This window comes from Desmodus rotundus, chromosome 5 (assembly GCF_022682495.2).
Source record: "Desmodus rotundus isolate HL8 chromosome 5, HLdesRot8A.1, whole genome shotgun sequence".
Classification (NCBI taxonomy): domain Eukaryota; kingdom Metazoa; phylum Chordata; class Mammalia; order Chiroptera; family Phyllostomidae; genus Desmodus; species Desmodus rotundus.
In genome coordinates this window covers 4001751-4017081 of record NC_071391.1, presented here as the reverse complement: position 1 = coordinate 4017081, position 15331 = coordinate 4001751, and the positions used below count along the sequence as shown (strand labels likewise).

The 15331-nt window shown below is 55.5% G+C and overlaps 2 protein-coding genes and 1 long non-coding RNA gene across 10 annotated transcripts; 1 reads left to right on the top strand and 2 right to left on the bottom strand.

Annotated features, from left to right (window-relative positions):
• The first annotated feature begins 538 nt into the window (after positions 1-538).
• CABP4 (calcium binding protein 4) lies at positions 539-10127 on the top strand. Of its 7 annotated transcripts, none has more exons than XM_053925276.2 (7): positions 539-1908; positions 5391-5540; positions 7639-7669; positions 7749-7892; positions 8811-8920; positions 9218-9365; positions 9537-10122. In XM_053925276.2, the coding sequence occupies exons 2-7, from the start codon at positions 5457-5459 to the stop codon at positions 9647-9649; spliced, it is 630 nt and encodes a 209-aa protein (XP_053781251.1). In that variant the 5' UTR covers positions 539-1908; positions 5391-5456; the 3' UTR covers positions 9650-10122. The 7 variants fall into 7 exon arrangements, with proteins under 7 accessions (XP_053781251.1, XP_053781250.1, XP_053781252.1 ...); XM_053925275.2 differs by lacking the exon at positions 539-1908 and adding an exon at positions 4582-4862; XM_053925277.2 differs by lacking the exon at positions 539-1908 and adding an exon at positions 4803-4925 and having other exon boundaries at positions 9537-10125.
• GPR152 (G protein-coupled receptor 152) lies at positions 1920-6632 on the bottom strand. The gene is made up of 2 exons (XM_045183457.2): positions 6602-6632; positions 1920-4922 (listed from the first exon to the last, which is right to left on the bottom strand). The coding sequence occupies exons 1-2, from the start codon at positions 6629-6631 to the stop codon at positions 3330-3332; spliced, it is 1623 nt and encodes a 540-aa protein (XP_045039392.2). The 5' UTR covers position 6632; the 3' UTR covers positions 1920-3329.
• Positions 8914-13686, bottom strand: LOC123478078 (uncharacterized). Of its 2 annotated transcripts, none has more exons than XR_008426957.1 (3): positions 12536-13686; positions 10391-12195; positions 8914-9039 (listed from the first exon to the last, which is right to left on the bottom strand). It is a non-coding gene; the product is annotated as an uncharacterized lncRNA (long non-coding RNA). The 2 variants fall into 2 exon arrangements; XR_006653197.2 differs by having other exon boundaries at positions 10391-10506.
• Between the last annotated feature and the right edge of the window lie 1645 nt (positions 13687-15331).

Here is a 15331-nt window from a genome sequence, read left to right as displayed (position 1 = left end):
TTCCCTCCATGTGGCCTGGTGACACTGAGCCTCCCGTGTCTGAAACGCACCACCGGCCTTCCCTCCTCAGCGCCTTGGCACCTCCTGCTCCCTGCATCTGGACACTCTTCCCCCAGGTCCTGAAAAGCCTCCATCCCTCACTTCCTCCAGGCCTCTGCTCAGATGTCACCTCCTCCAAGGGCCTTCCTTGACCACCCCCTTACCCATCACTCTCTGGCCCTTGCTTGTTCCCCCTGCATTGTGCTTAATCACCATCTGATGCTGAATTGTTTGTTTGTGTATTTGCTTGTGAATTGTTTGTGTGTTTGCTTGTGAATTGTTTGTGTATTTGCTTTTTGCCTGCCTCATTCGCTAGGATGTCAGCAAACCGCGGGCAGCGCTTTGTCTCATTTCCCACTATATTCCAGCACCTAGAACAGGAAGACCTAGCACACAGTATGTGTTCAATTAACGTATGTTGAATGAATGAACGAACAGCAGCCCTGAATGCAGAACTGAAAAATAGTCATGTTCACAACTCTCAGAACCATGTCTGGCCCCCATGAGGGAGAGGGCGGGTGTCTCTTATCTGGAGAAGGGATGAGTTCCCCAGAGGGCAACAGGAACCCAGCGCCGCAGAGTGTGCTGGGGGGAAGAGGAGGGGCTGCGGAACGTCGGGGACCCTCCTGTCCCTGAAACACACACCTTCCTTCCTACCTCAGGGCCTTGGCACACCCTGCTGCCTGCGTCTGAAGTCTCTTCCACCACAGCCTTCCCTCCACCTCCCACGGCTGTGGGTGTGCACGTTTCCTCCAACACAAAACCTTCCTCTGGGCCAAGGACTCCTCTTTAGTCCTCAGAGCCCTTCCTGGCCCTGCTCTTTCTCCTGGAGACCAACCATCCATCATGGGTGGGATTCCTCTCAGGGACCTTGGAGGTGGGGCTGGCTCAGTCTCCAGGAAGTGGGGTTTGGAGCCTGGATCAGAGTTGAAGGCAGGTGGCTGGCACTGAGGTTTCCGTCTGTGATCTGCCTGCCTTGTTGAAAAGGCTTTGGGACCCGTAGCTGGGAGAAGGGAGAAGGGCCCTGCAGAGTGCCCCAAAGAGACACAAGTCCACATCTTGTCCTCAGGGGGTGTGCACTTCAGGGAGGTGGGAGGGTGTAAAATTGTGGAGGAGGGGCGGTGTGGTGGAGGGGACAATGCCCAGTGGGCAGGATGCTGCCATGTGGGCGCTGGCCCGTGGGTCGGCACTGGTCCCAGGCCTGGGTGAGGCCTGGGGATGCACACTGGTATAATCAAATCAATGGCTGACAGTTATTAAGCACTTATTCTGTGCCAGGCAAGGATTCCAGCACTTCACGGGGATTAACCCTCCCAGGAAATCAGAACCATTATTATGACTCCCAATTTACAGATGAGGAAACTGAGTCCCACTGAGGCCAAGAGGCTTCCTAGAAGATCACGCAGCTGCTGACTGGTGGAGCCGGGATTCTAACAAGCCCTGAGGGCCGCCAGAGGCCTCGCCCCTGAGCCCACCCGTGTGTCTCCAAAATGGAAGGCTGGCTGGAAAGGCACCTAACAAGTGCTCAGATAATACTTGCCGAATGAATGAATTCAACAAGTTTGTGCCTGTCTAGAAATCTCTCCCTCCCGCAGGCCTCGGTGCCCTTGGTCCCCTCGCTAGGAGATGCTGTGGCTATCTATGCTGCTCTTGTCACCACCACCTAGTGTGCTTCTGTCCCGCACAGGAAATGACCATGACAGCCAGCCAACCTTGCAAGGACAACGTCATCGCCCCATTTTGCAGAGGAGAGCCCTGAGCCAGAGAGAGAGCTGGGAACCAGAACCCAGACGGACCGTCTGCACAGCCTGCTGCCTTTCAGAAATGCGAGCACCCTGGGAAGGTTGTCATTGTCATTTACATCTATAGGTAAGGGTGTTGCCCAACTGCTGAAGGTCACAGTGCTGAGCTGATGGGACAAGATGGGGGTGGGGGAGACAGGGAGCCTGGTTTGGAAACAGTAGGGGTTGAGAGAAAGTGGGTGTGGTGGGCACCAGAAGGGAGTGAGGGATGTGAAAGGGAAGTGGGCCGGGGTCAGCCCTTCAGCACTTCCCAGTTTTCATTTTCGTTTGGTTTGGTTTGGTGTTTGTTTTGCAGTATCTGCAGCTTGAGAGGGAAGAGGTTGGTTGGCTGTACCCCAGAGATGTTGTGTGGCCTCTGGGGGCCTCTGCCCTTCCTGGGGCCAGTGGCCCCAGAGCTCTCTGCCTGGGCACACTCATCTGTGCCCCTGAGCTGAGTACACAGGAAGGGCTCAGAGGGAGGCAAGCCCTGCGCTCTATGAACCTGCAACTCCCACAGCGTTGGGCAGGTGGAAACTAGCTGCACCCTTAAATGGGTGAACTTTGGAGTCTCTGGAGCTGCCCAAGGCGCAGAAGCGGCCCTGTGCTTTGCTCTCCAAGACCACCTGGGTGTCTGCAGCCCAGAACTGGTCATGGGCACAGACGATTGGCTCCCCCAGCTCACAGGATCCCAGATGCTTAGGCCAGATGGTGCCTCCTCCCATCCACCCCCTGTCCCTGCAGGGACATCTCTGGACACCAGGCAAGGAAGGACACCTGTTCACTACTGAACCCCTACTGTGGGGTAAGAGCCCCTACTGTGTGCTGCAGACTCTTGCTAGGTGCCTCACACACCTTCTCATTTAATGCTCGCAATGGCAGATGGAACAGGGGCTCAGAGAGGGAAACAGCTTGTCCAGAGTCACCGGAGCTGGATTGGAACCCAGGGTTGGCGGCTCTGGCCTCTGCTCCTGTCATCCTGCCCCAGCCTCACAGCTTTCAGGCTCCACTGGCTCTGGAGTGACCCCCTCCTCCACAAGGACTTCCTCCTTTGGCACCCTCCTGCCCAGGTTACAGGATGGGACAGGGAGAAGGGGAGGGAGGAAAGGATGGAAGGGAGTCAGATCAAGCCCAAGGAAGTCCCCCCCGCTGTCTTTCCCTGCACCACCAAGGCTAAACTGTCATGGGGTCTGAGAGTATTGGAGGGCAGAGCCCTGCTGGGCACCGTCAGCTGTGACCATTCAGGGCTGTTGGGTCACTGTGTATGGGTGGCAGGGGCAAGCAGGACAGAGATGGAAGAGCTTGGTGGGACCCGGACAGGGACATGACACGCACAGGGAACTATCTGGGACTTTTGGCCACTCCGTTCTCACTTCCCCCAAGTCCTCCTGCAGGCCCGAGGGACTGGTGGGGTTTTCCATGATGACTTCCTCCATGACTCCCCTCCTCTCTGACTGGCTGGTTCCTCCATCTCCCTCTGGCTGCCTGGCAGGCTTGGGCTTTCCTGGACTCTCACGTGGGGTCTGCACCAGAAGCCTCTTCTGGGGGGGCACTGCTGGGGCTTTCCCCCTCAGAGGCCGCCGGTGCAGCTGGGTTCTCTGGGGCCTCTGGGCTGGGATCCTGGGATGGGGAAAAGGAGGCCTCGTCGCAGGGGCTGGGGGCTGGGCTGGCAGCAGGTCCAGGGGTCTGGGCCTCTGGGCTTGCCTGTGGCTGGGCCACAGAGTCCAAAGCAGGCTGGGCCTTATGGTCTGCCCGTGGCTGGGCCATGGGGTTTGCCTGTGGCTGGGCCACAGAATCCAATTGTGGCTGGGCTGTGGGGTTCTCCTGTGGCTGGGCTGTAGGGTTCTCCTGTGGCTGGGCTGTGGAGTTCAGCTGAGGCTGGGCCATAGAATCCAATTGTGGCTGGGCTGTGGAGTTCAGCTGAGGCTGTGCCATAGAATCTAATCGTGGCTGGGCCGTGGGGTTCTCCTGTGGCTGGGACACTGAATCCATCCGTGGCTGGGCAGTAAGGTTCGCCTGGGGTTGGGCCTCAGCAGCTGGCTCTGGCACAGTCTGCCCACCAGAGTCCACCTGGGTCTGTGGCTCAGCTGGTGTGAAGCTTCCTGGTCGCTCCTCACAGAGCGCTGCCGCGAAGGAGGACAGCACCGTGCGCAGCAGGGCCCGGAGGTCGGTGCTGGCCAGGAGGCAGAGAAAGGGACTGAGGCAGCTGTTGAGAAGGATCAAGTAGTCAGAGTAGACCAGCGCCTCCCAGAGCAGGTAACCAGGGTAGATGTCCCACAGGAAGGCAAGGTACAGCAGCTGTGCCAGCTGGTAAGGCAGCCGCAGAACCACATAGGCTGACAAAATGGTCTTGGCCACACGGGCAAAGCCACGGCAGGGGGGTCTCGGCTGGTGGCGGCAACAAGTCTTGCAGGCGGCAGCCTGGGTAAGCACGTGGCAGATGAGCAGCAGGAGGAAAGGCAAGAACCCCCCCAGGATCTCCAGCATACGCAGCGGCAGCTCCTCGCTGTCCCAGAAGTCCAAGCAGATGACCAGGTCATACCACCAGATGACGGCCTCGGGGAAGACCAGCCAGGGCACACTGAAGAGTGTGGCCAGCACCCAGACCCCGGCGCAGACCCAGAGGGGCAGGCGGATCGGGCGGCGCCCAGGGTACCAGCGTGGGCAGAGTGCCAGCAGGCATCGGTCCAGGCTGAGGGCTGCCAGCAGGAAGAGGCCTGAGGAATAGGACACACCCCACAGGAAGTAGTAGAAGCGGCAGGCCGCTGTCCCTAGTGGCCAGTGCCCTCCGTGCTGGATCTCCAGGATCTGGAAGACTGCTGCCGCCAAGAACAAAAAGTCAGAGAGAGCCAGACTGAGCAGGAGCAGGGCCAGCCGCGTGCCCGCTCCCTGTCGGGCCTGCGAGCCAGCCAGCCATGCCATGAGTGCATTGGCTGGCAGCCCCAGGAGCAGCAGGGCCACCAGGAAGACCGTGTCCCAGCTACCCTGGGGGTAGTAGTCCTCGTCATCGAGTTCCGTGCGGGGCCAGCGGCCAAAGACACCCAGGTTGGCTTCCATGGTGTCCTTCTGAGGTCCCCAGGGCAGCGCTGGACACGGAGCGGGTGCCTGGTAAATCAATGGAGGCATTGATGACTGGCTGCGAGAAGCGCTATGCACCTCTAGGCAAAGTCACTTTCCCTCTGCATGTCGTCATCACCTTTCGAGTGGTGGGCTACCCTACACCAAGGACTCTAAGGGATCGCCTCACTCAGTCCTCGTGCAGTCCATTTTGTAGGTGATGAGAGGGAGAGCTGGAGGAGCAGTGACTTGGCCGAGGTCAGAGATAGGAAGGGAGACACAGGACTCGAACTCAGATCTGACCATTCTGCCCCTCGGAATCCCAGTGTGCCCACGTACTGGGCTAAACCAGGGGCTTTCTAACATACTTTTACGGCTGGTGAATCTTTTCTTTAAATAAAATATTATAGTGGAATTCCTATGAACTAAAAAGGAGTGGTCAGATTGAAGGAAGGGGGAGTACCCATAGGGCCACAGGGGATGCAGTTTGAAAACCACTTGATCTGATCTTTGCAGGCGCCTTTTGTCTGGTATTCTGGGGTTCGAGTGTTTAAAAGTCCAAAAAGGGAAGGCTCCGGTCTCATGCATCCACAGGAATTCAAGGGTGACTGGGAATTAGGGGCCAAGGAGGTCCCTCCCCCCAGCCCCTACAGCTCTGGACTTCAGGTAAGGTCTGCCTCTCAGGGCCCAGCAGCCTGGGGGCAGGGGCCAGGAAGGCTGTGCTGGGAGCAGCTTGAGCCTCTGCCTCCTTCTCCAGCCCCACCGTGGCCCTCTCCCCCTTCTCCCAGCTCAGGAGGAAGGTGGCCCCCATTTGTCCCATGGGGCTACTAAACAGAGAAGGGGCTGAGCAGTGTGGTGAGGATGAGGGTGGCTGCTACTCCCCACTTCCCTCGATGGTGGGGGACTCTCCCTCTCAGGACAGAAGGCCCCAATGGCAGCAGGGAATCAGGGGCCTCCTGGGAGAGGCGGGATCCCGCATGTGGCCTGTGGCTCCAGCCACTTGACCTTCAGCCCAGGGGCCTCTCACCACTCCCCACCCAGGGCTCTTTCTCAGGCAGACCCCACTCCACAAGCTCCAGCCCCTGCTGGATCAGAGCCCTGGCTTGGCTTACCTGTGAGGTAAGGCTGCTGGCCGGAAGGAGCAGGGCGTGCCTGCCCGCCCAGCGGTTCAGCCGTCTGCAGGGCCTCAGGCCGCAGCCTGCTGCATGGTGCCGGGCGGCGCTAAGGCGGCCCGCCTGAAACCCAAGCTGAGGGCATCAATCATTCATGGGGCTGCTCACCGGGAAACCCTAACCCCAGCCCAGTGGGGCCAAGTGACCAGCCAGGCCCCACATCCTTGAAAATACCAGATGGCTGAACACCCCTCACCCTGACCCCTCCAGCACAGTGCAAGCAATGGGCCCCACAGGGCCCACCTCCTCTGACCTCACCTCCATGCCCCTAAATCCAGTGTTCAAGGCCTCTCTTCCCCAATTTCACACACCCTCTGCTCCAGCCAGGGTGGCACCCACGAGAGGGCCACAGTGGGCAATTCATCCCAGCCTTGCCCACCTCCCAGCCTTTGCCCACAGTCTTCCTCTTGTCTGAGCATCCTTCTCCTGTCCTCTCATAGCTGCCCTCATCACACAGCTGGGCTGAGTCCTCGACCCTTCAGCAATGTCGCCCCCATTTTACAGGCAAGGCAACCAAGGCTTAGAAAGGTGATTTTGCTGGGTCCCCCAGCTCACCAGTGGGCGGAGCTGTAGTCTGAGGCCCATTGCAGCCCCCCGTCCTGGCACCCATTGTTGATGAAAACAGTCCTCTTGGCCCATCTGCCCTGGCTGCACGGGGCAGCGCCCCGATTAGGGCCTGGCTGCCTCCCTCACTTAGCCTAATCCGCCTCAGGGCCCCACCCCAGGCCAGGAGGTCTCAGGGCGCGTAAGCAGCTTTATGGGTCCCGAGAGCCAAGGGTGCTTTCTCGGGCTGTATCTCTGAGCCTGTCTCCACATGGCCACAGAGCAGGTGAGGGGGGAGCATGGCCTAGCCCCTGCCCCCAGCCCCCAGAAGCCCCATGTGGGGGTTGCAGCTCCCAGGAGTGGTGCTGAGGGGCAACCCTTGACCAGGAGGAGAAGCTCAAGGGAGAGGGGGCTCCGAGGGTCCCAGAAAGGCACTGACAGCTCTGGGAGGCAGACCCCCCTCCAGTGCCCTGAGGCCCCTGGGAGCAACAAGCAGGCCTCTAGGACAGGAGAAGGACGGGAGGGGCCGGCCCCTGCAGCCCCGGGGGCGGCCTCTCGCCGCCAGTCCCACCGGCACCGTCCTGCCTCGCACCACGACGCTGCTCAGAAGACCTATGGGCCTCTGCTCAACCGTATCTTCGGGAAGGTCAGGTGGGGTCTGGGCAGGGCTGGGGGGCCTGCAGGGGGGCGATGGGGACTTGTGCCCTCAGGTTCATCCCACCCTGCCCCTAGAACTCAAGCCTCCTGCTGCTTCTGCTCTAAATGCTGGAGCCTGGCTGGGGGCAGTGTTTCTGGAGTTGGAGGAAGGTCAAGTCTTGGGCCAGCCTGGGGAGTGGGTGGGCCTAGACCTCAAGCCCAGGGTTGCGCGAGAGCTCAGGCCCCAGGAGCAGGAAGAGGGGTCGTCTCCTGTCCTGGGGCCCACAGGACTTCAGCTGCCTTCTCCTGCCCTTGTGGGACTGGCCCTGTCCAGGCCAGTGTGGGCAGGGGCTGGAGGAGGCTGGCCAGAGTCCTGGCTGGCCCTGGGGACATGCTGGCTCATGCTCCTGCAGGATCGCAACCTGGGCCCCGAGGAGCTGGATGGTGAGTGACCCTTGCTGGTGGCAGGGGGTGGGAGGTTTCCCTGAGCTGGGCTCCTGGGCCTGACCTCCCTCCCCTACAGAGCTTCAGGCTGCCTTTGAGGAGTTTGACACTGACCGGGACGGCTACATCGGCTACCGGGAGCTGGGCACCTGCATGCGGACCCTGGGCTACATGCCCACTGAGATGGAGCTCATCGAGGTCTCGCAGCACGTCAAGATGCGAAGTCAGTGTCTCACCCACCTGCCCGGGGCAGGCGTGCTGGGGGTTGGGCGAGGAGAGGACCGTTTCCAGGGCAGTCTGACAGTTTGACATTGGCCCCTTCAGATGCAAGGACACCAGGGTGCAGGGAAGGCACCGGGGATCCAGTGTGGGCCTGTGGGGCTCTTCGGGGCCTCAGGTTGAAGAAGCCCTCCTCTGCCCTCACACAAAGCACTTCCTGCTGCGCTGCCCCTCACTCTCTGTCTCTGTCTCCTAAAAAGAGCCCCCTGAGGTTCGGTGCGGACTAGCGTGACAGTCCTGGCCATTCCTCTGGGTTAAACGGAGGGTGGGCGGGCACTGTGTGCTTCTCTTAGCTGGTCTAAGAGATTCCCTCCGTTCCAGGACACCTGCCCTCGTTTTATCTTTACGGTTCCACAGCGGGATGCGATGCGCTATGAATGTGAACATTTAGGTTCATGATTCTTTTCGCTTCTTTTCCCAAAGCTGTTATTTGACCATTTTTTATAAATGATGGCATCTCAGAACCCAGGGGTGACACAGGCATGCTTCTTCAGGGGCGTTTATTGCTGCCCACAGGGGTCCACCCACTTGATAGGCACAAACTCCAGCCTGAGAGCACCGCAGGAGGAGGTTCCCTGGCGCGCAGCTAGGATAAGGAGGGCGCTTTACTCAGGCACCCATAGCCACGCACCGTGAGGCCGCAGAGCCAGGACTTAGTTAGACCCGGGACGTCTGGTTCCGAAGCCTGATCTTCCCCCCCCCACCTGGGTGCTTCACCGAGCGCACCCCCAGGCAAAAACGGGGCTCCTGCCCCCTCTTCCCCTGCGGGTATGGATGCTGGGTGTTCTTTCCTGGATGCAGAACCAGGAGGGACTGGGGCTTGTGATGTCCCTCCGCGGTGATACTCTGCTTGGGTCTGCAGTGGGCGGCCACGTGGACTTCGAGGGATTTGTGGAACTGATGGGCCCAAAGCTGCGGGAGGAGACAGCGCACATGCTTGGGGTGCGGGAGCTGCGCATCGCCTTCCGAGAGGTGTGCGGCGCGCAGGGACGGACATGCGTGCGTGGGCGGCAGGACGCTTCGTTAGTGGTCTCCCGCACAGGCCAGGGGAGACGGAGGGCGGGGTCCTCAGCCTCTGGAGGCACAGGGCCCTGCGGATGGTGGAACCAGGGAGGGGTTGGAGAAGGTTTGGCTCACTCCAGCGCGGGGGGAGGGGATCCACCCAGGGAGACTTCCTGGAGCAGGAGGGCAAGAGGGCATCCAAGGACAGCAGATGGAAAGGTGGAGGTGGCTTTGGGTGGGAGGGGCTGAGCCCTGCTGGGACCCTAGTTTGACAGGGACAGGGATGGACGGATCACTGTGGCGGAGCTGCGACAGGCAGCACCAGCCCTGCTGGGGGAGCCGCTGGTGGATCCTGAGCTGGATGAGATGTTCCGAGACGTGGACCTCAACGGGGACGGCACCGTAGACTTTGACGGTGAGTTTCCTTCCTAGACAACCCCCACCCCCACCTCCAGCTCCCAGGCTGAGCCGGTAGCTCCTGAGACCCCTGCCCCTGACGGGCCCCCTCTCTCCCGCAGAGTTTGTGATGATGCTCTTCACCCCCTGAGGCTCTAGGCGGAAGACTGCTTTGTCCCTCTGTCCCCAGACTGGCAGGGTCCCTGCTGCACACCTTCCCCGGAAGACCCCAGGATGAAAAAGACCAGCAGCCTGCAGCTTCTCCTTTCCCTGACAACACCTGGGTGGAGCTCTGGCTTGTGATGGCACTCACCCAGCCTCATCTTCTCCTCCTTCCCACCTGGAGAAAGGAGGTTCCAGGAGAAAAGCGAGTCAACTGCCTGTCATTCCCCAGTGAGAGCAAGATTTGGATCTCTACAGCCCCTCGGGAGGGAGGGAGCTACCCAGCACTGGCAGCATTCAAAAACGGGGGGGGGGGGGGGAAGAGGGTGGCTGGATAGGATGCCTCCCACTATTTAAGTGTAAAAATATATACATATTTTAAAGTTGAACTCGAGCCCTGCCCGGTGTGGCTCAGTTGGTGGGGTGTCATCCCACAAAGCGAAAGGTCACCCATTCCATTGCCAATTAGGGCACATGTCCGGTTGTGGGTTCGGTCCCCAGTCGGGGTGCATAAGAGAGGAAACCGATTGATGTTTCTCTCTCACATCGATGTTTCTCTCCCTCTCTTCTCTCTCTCTTCTCCTCCCTCCAAAAATAAATAAAATCTTTTTTTTTTTTTAAGTGGAACTTGGAAGGAAAAAAGGGATGACCTTAGGTACCAAAGGAAAGAGAGAACTCCAAGCGGGGTGGTGGGAGGGAGCAAACCCTGGGGTGGGGGAGGGCTTCAGACCTGGAGGGCTGAGAGCTGGGCTCTGGCACCAGGAGTGTCAGATGAAAGGCTTGCGAGGGGCAGGGGAGCAAGACACGGCCCTGAGTACCTGCAGGGGCCTCCAGGGGGTCCCCTGTTCTGGGAAAAGGGAACCAAAGTATACTTTCACCTACCAGCTCGAGGAATTGGTGCGGGTACAGATGTCCAGGGCCTGGAGTGGAAAAAGTTACCCTAGGGAACCCAAAACTCAGGCCTGTGCGTCAGGCAGTAGCATCTGTGGCATGAAAAGCTGAAGAAATAGGAAAAAATTGCTGTAAAGGGCACTCTTTCTGCCTAGGGCACACAGGACTTAAAACACATGCGCGTGTGCGCACACACACACACCCTGTCACTTCTGAAGGTGAACTCATGACAAAATATTACAAATCACATAAGCACACAAGCCACCTTTAGGGAGACTAGGCAGATGCAACAACCGGGAGAACTGGTCCCCAGAGTGTAAATAATAGAACCATTTAAAAGAGACCGTAAAGTAAATGCAAAAAAATTGACATAAAAGAAGGAAGAGAAACCAATATGCAATAACAAATAGTATTAAAATTGAACAGGGAGATTAAAAAAATAACACAATAGAACTTCTAGTAATAAAGGCTATAACCACTGAATGAAAAAAATCAGTGGAGAAGTTAAACAGCAGATTAGAAACAATTTAAGAGAGGATTAACAAGTCGGGAGCTATTACCTGAAAATCACCATAAGGTAGCACTGAAGGATAAAAAGATGAAAAATTGTAAAGGATAATTAAAAGTCACTGGAGTCTTAGAAGGAGAAAGTAAAGAGAATGGACATGAGGCAATAGTCAAAGAGATGATGGCTGAAGTTTTTCATAAAGATTTCCACAAAGTTCAGTGCTCGGGCTGAAGGAGCACATTGCAGCCAGAGAAGGAGAAATTTAATTAAGTGTATATCTAGATGCATCCCAGGGAAAACTGCAAAGGACACAATGAAAGTGAAGGGGTTCCCGGCCAAGCACTCTCATTGAAGGGATGGCTTTAGTAAGAAGGGAGTTTATGCCCTGGCTGGCATGGCTCAGTGGCTTGAGCGTCAGTTCTGCAAACCAGAGGGTTGCTGGTTCAATTCCCAATCAGGGCACAAGCCTGAGTTGTGGGCCAGCTCCCCAGTTGGGGGTGAGTGAGAGGCATCCATTTGATGTTTCCCTCCCTCTCTTTCTCCTTCTCTTCCTCTCTCTCTAAAAATAAAATAAATAAAATCTTTTTAAAAAATTTTATAAAAGAAGGAAATTCACTCAGGAATGAAGGCGGAGTATGTACTAGATAATAGTAGTCAGGAAAGAAACCAGTAAACACACTGGTGGATCTAAAGCATTTACTGTAAAAAAAAATTAATTTGGGGGATTTTAAAAATAAGGAGGGACTAAAATAAAAGACAAAAACAAAATGGAAGGTGAGAGGGGATACTTTAGACATGCTGAAATCTTTTTCTTGTTTTTCCTTGAGGATAGATTGATTGATTGACTTTCGATGTTTTTAACCATTTAAGAGTAACCATCAATATAATATAAATAGGGATAGAATGAATCATAGAAGAGGAAAAGGGGGAAAGTGAAGCGTTCTTGTTTAAGCGAGTAGAAGGCTGGGAAAGGTGGGGGGGGGAAGCAAAGAAAAACAGAGTCCATAGAAAATATTAAAACAGAAGGTAGAAATAATCCTTAAAAGAACAAAAATTACAACTATAAAAGATTAAGTTTCCCAGTTAAAAGTGTGAGTCTCAGTCCCAGAAGAAAGTATCAATTTTAGATTGGGTTCCCAGTGAGTGACAGAGACCCAGCATAACAATGCCTTAAACCAGATAGACGTTTTCCCCCACAGGAAGTCTTAGGCAAAATCCAACCATCGTGTCTTCAGGGACCCAGCTCCTGCTGGCTGCCCGGCCATTCCTAGGGTGTGCTCACGTTTGTCTTTCAGGTGGCAGGATGGAGGCAGGAACAAAGGAGAAAGGAGGCAAAGAGCGTGAACCACATAATTACACTCCATTAGGTAGGGCCTCACCTGGGACACCTAGATACAAAGGGCGCTGGGAAGTGCAACCCTTGTTTGAGGTTCTGCAGCTACAAGGGCGGAGGCAAACACCCTAGGGCGGATTCCAGCCCCTTCCCCACAGCCGAGTGCGGGATAGAGCAGACACGTTCAAAGCCTGATGGGCACTGCGAGGGGGAAAGTGATGGCTGGGAGAAAATGAGTGGAAAGGAGGCGTGGGCCCCGGGGGCGGAAAGCATTAGAGAGAGAGTCACGACTCACCGAGGAAATCCACCGTTCCTAATGCACGCAGCTGGTGATGTGTTTTCCAAGTAAACGTAAATTATGTTTAGAGTTCGGATATTCCTTATTCCCTGAGGATAGTGTTGCTGTCAATCCAACTTGGACGACAGGCAAAAACGAAGCACATCGGCTCCATTACAACTTTAAACGTTTCGATTCCATGTTCTGTCGAAGGGCTCCTGTAGCTCAAGGGCTGGCAAACGGTTTCTCAGAAGGGCTGGATAGGAAAGGTGTGAGGCCCCAAGGACTGCTCGGGTTCCGCGGCGGCTGCACACTCTGCTGTTGGAGTTGGTGTCACCCAGCAGCCAGAGTCAATGAGTAAGCAAATGGGTGTGGCCGTATTCAAGCTTCAATCAAAAATAATTAATGAGCCCTGGCCGGTGTGGCTCAGGGGACTGAGCACCAGGCTGTGAACTAAAGGGCTGCCAGTTCGATTCCCAGCCAGGGCACATGCCTGGGTTGCGGGCCAGGTCCCCAGTTGAGGGCATGGGAGAGGCAAATGATGGATGTATCTCTCACACATCCATGTTTCTCTCCCTCTCTTTCTCTCTTCCTTCCCCTTTGTCTAAAAATAAATAAATAAAATAAAATAAAAATAATTAAATTCGATTTATTGACCCTGAAGTTTGAATTCTATGAAGTTTAAAAAAAGATTTTATTTATTTATTTTTAGAGAGAGGGGAATAGAGGGAGAGAGAAACATCAATGTTGCCTCTCAAGCGCCCCCTACTGGGAACCTGGCCCACAACCCAGGCATGTGCCCTGACTGGGAATCGAACTGGTAACCCTTTGGTTTGAAGGCCAGTGCTCAATCCATGAGCCACACCAGCCAGGGCAAATTGTATGAAGTTTTATGTGTCACAAAACCATCTTTTACTATCTTTGACTTTTTCCCAACCATTATGAAAATGTGAAAACCATTCTTAGCTTGGGGTTTCTATTGGGCCCGTGGGCTATAGCTTCCTGATATGGTCTTATAACATGCAGAATCGCCACTTCTGGGATAACTGTGTTAAGATTATGGAAAAACAAAAAGTTATAAACGTAGTAGCAACTCTGCATAATAATTTGCTGATTTGCACTTTCAATGAATGTTTTTTGTGATTTTTCTTTTTTCCTATATTTTTCCCGATTATATTTATTGAAATGTAATTTTATGTCTGACAAATCTGGTAACAAACTGTGGGTTTGATTCTGTGTGTCTTTGACCTTTCATTTCACTTTCCTAGTTTTTGTTTTATCTTGATGTATCGGTCCGTGAAGAAATTAGAAATGAAAGTTGGTTTTCACCTCAGCTACTTTGAGAACCACTGATTTAGTTCCTGCATCCAAGCGGTGACCCCCAAAGTGCCTTGACTAGGGGGCGGAGGGTGGGAAGTCTGGGCGGGCTCGGAGAGCAGGAGTGAGATTGGCAGTCTGAGCGTTTGTTTTTTTCAATCCGGTCACGGAGATCAAAAGGCACCGCCTACGGGCTGCATACACAGTGGGGGCCAGGCCAGGCCCGGCTCCTTCCTTTCTTCTTTAATTAAAAATTTTTAAAAAGATTTTATTTATTTACTTTCAGTGAGGTGAAGGGAGGAAGAGAGAGAGAAACATCAATGTGTGAGAGACACACGGATCACTCGCCTGTCACAAGTCCCCAACCAGGCCCCTGACTGGGAATCAAGCTGGCAACTTTTCCGCTCACAGGCCAGCGCTCAATCCACTGAGCCACACCAGCCAGGGCCCAAGTTCCTTCTTAATGGCACTCACGTTTCACTGGGGGAGAAGACTGTAAACACGGAATTACACGAACAGGGTCAGCCCACAGCTGTCCACCCAGACCCTCAGTTGCCTGGGTGGTGACCACCAGCTCAGTGACCACCTCCTCCCCACCGGTGTCATGGAAGCCCTGGGTTACATTCCTAACCTCCTCCTCTGGTGAGTCAATTTCTCTGGGTCTCAATGTCCTCATCTGTGAAATGGGGCTGAGACTGAGGATGTGAGGACGGGAAATGACCAGTGTTAAGTGCTCGGCACAGGCCCTGGTGCCTTCTAAGTTTGATGAATGGTAGTAGCTATTATGATCTCCGATTTCAGCGTTTGCTGAGATTTTGTTTCCTGGTTCTTAGGATTCTGAGATATTTGGATTTTTCTAAATTCTGAGATGGTCTGTTCCCAATGTTCTGTGTTTCTGAGTCTTTGATCACAGAGGTTCACTGTCATACAGGCCTTACTTCCCATGTCCTTTCCTCTGTCTCCCATTTCTCCCAACCCCCGGGTCTAGGAAGTAGGGCAGTGGGTGGAGGGGGCTGGACCGCGCCTCTTCTGGCCCACATTCCGAGCTGGCTGTGGCAGCCCAGGGCCCCAGAACCAGACTGGAGCCAGGATAGCAGCCTCCAGGCCCCGGGGCCTGTGTTATCTGAGTGCCCTTGGCCAAGGCAGGTACTAACGCTGCCCCTACAGTTGAAAACAGGGGCAGGGCGGACAATGCTAAGAGCTGGGACAGCGGGGAGGCTGGAAGAGGCCCCTGCAGATTTCAGGGCTTAGAGTCCCAGGTTAAGCTCGGCCCCTAACGCGCGGCCCGGGCAAGTCTGGAGTATCAGGGCCCGGGCAAGTCTGGAGTATCAGGGCCCGGGCAAGTCTGGAGTATCAGGGCCGCCCTGTGCACAGTGGGGAGACGGGTGGTCAGAGCGCTCTTGGGTCCCAGGGTCAGCCCTTTTCTCAGCCTTTGCGGGAGGCGGCTGTGGCCAGGCTGATGAGCGGGTCGGAAGGAAAGAGCAATTCTCTGCTGGA

What these genes read in the sequence shown, in the direction of transcription:
- GPR152 (XM_045183457.2), bottom strand. Translation starts at nt 6,631, where the DNA reads ATGGGCCTCAGACTACAGCTCCGCCCACTG. An exon ending in GACTACAGCTCCGCCCACTG is followed by an intron (nt 4,923 to 6,601) that starts GTGAGCTGGGGG and finishes TTGATTTACCAG; the next exon opens with GCACCCGCTCCGTGTCCAGC.
- CABP4 (XM_053925274.2), top strand. Translation starts at nt 6,861, where the DNA reads ATGGCCACAGAGCAGGTGAGGGGGGAGCATGGCCTAGCCCCTGCCCCC. An exon ending in TGCGCATCGCCTTCCGAGAG is followed by an intron (nt 8,921 to 9,217) that starts GTGTGCGGCGCG and finishes CTGGGACCCTAG; the next exon opens with TTTGACAGGGACAGGGATGG. An exon ending in CGGCACCGTAGACTTTGACG is followed by an intron (nt 9,366 to 9,536) that starts GTGAGTTTCCTT and finishes CTCTGTCCCCAG; the next exon opens with ACTGGCAGGGTCCCTGCTGC.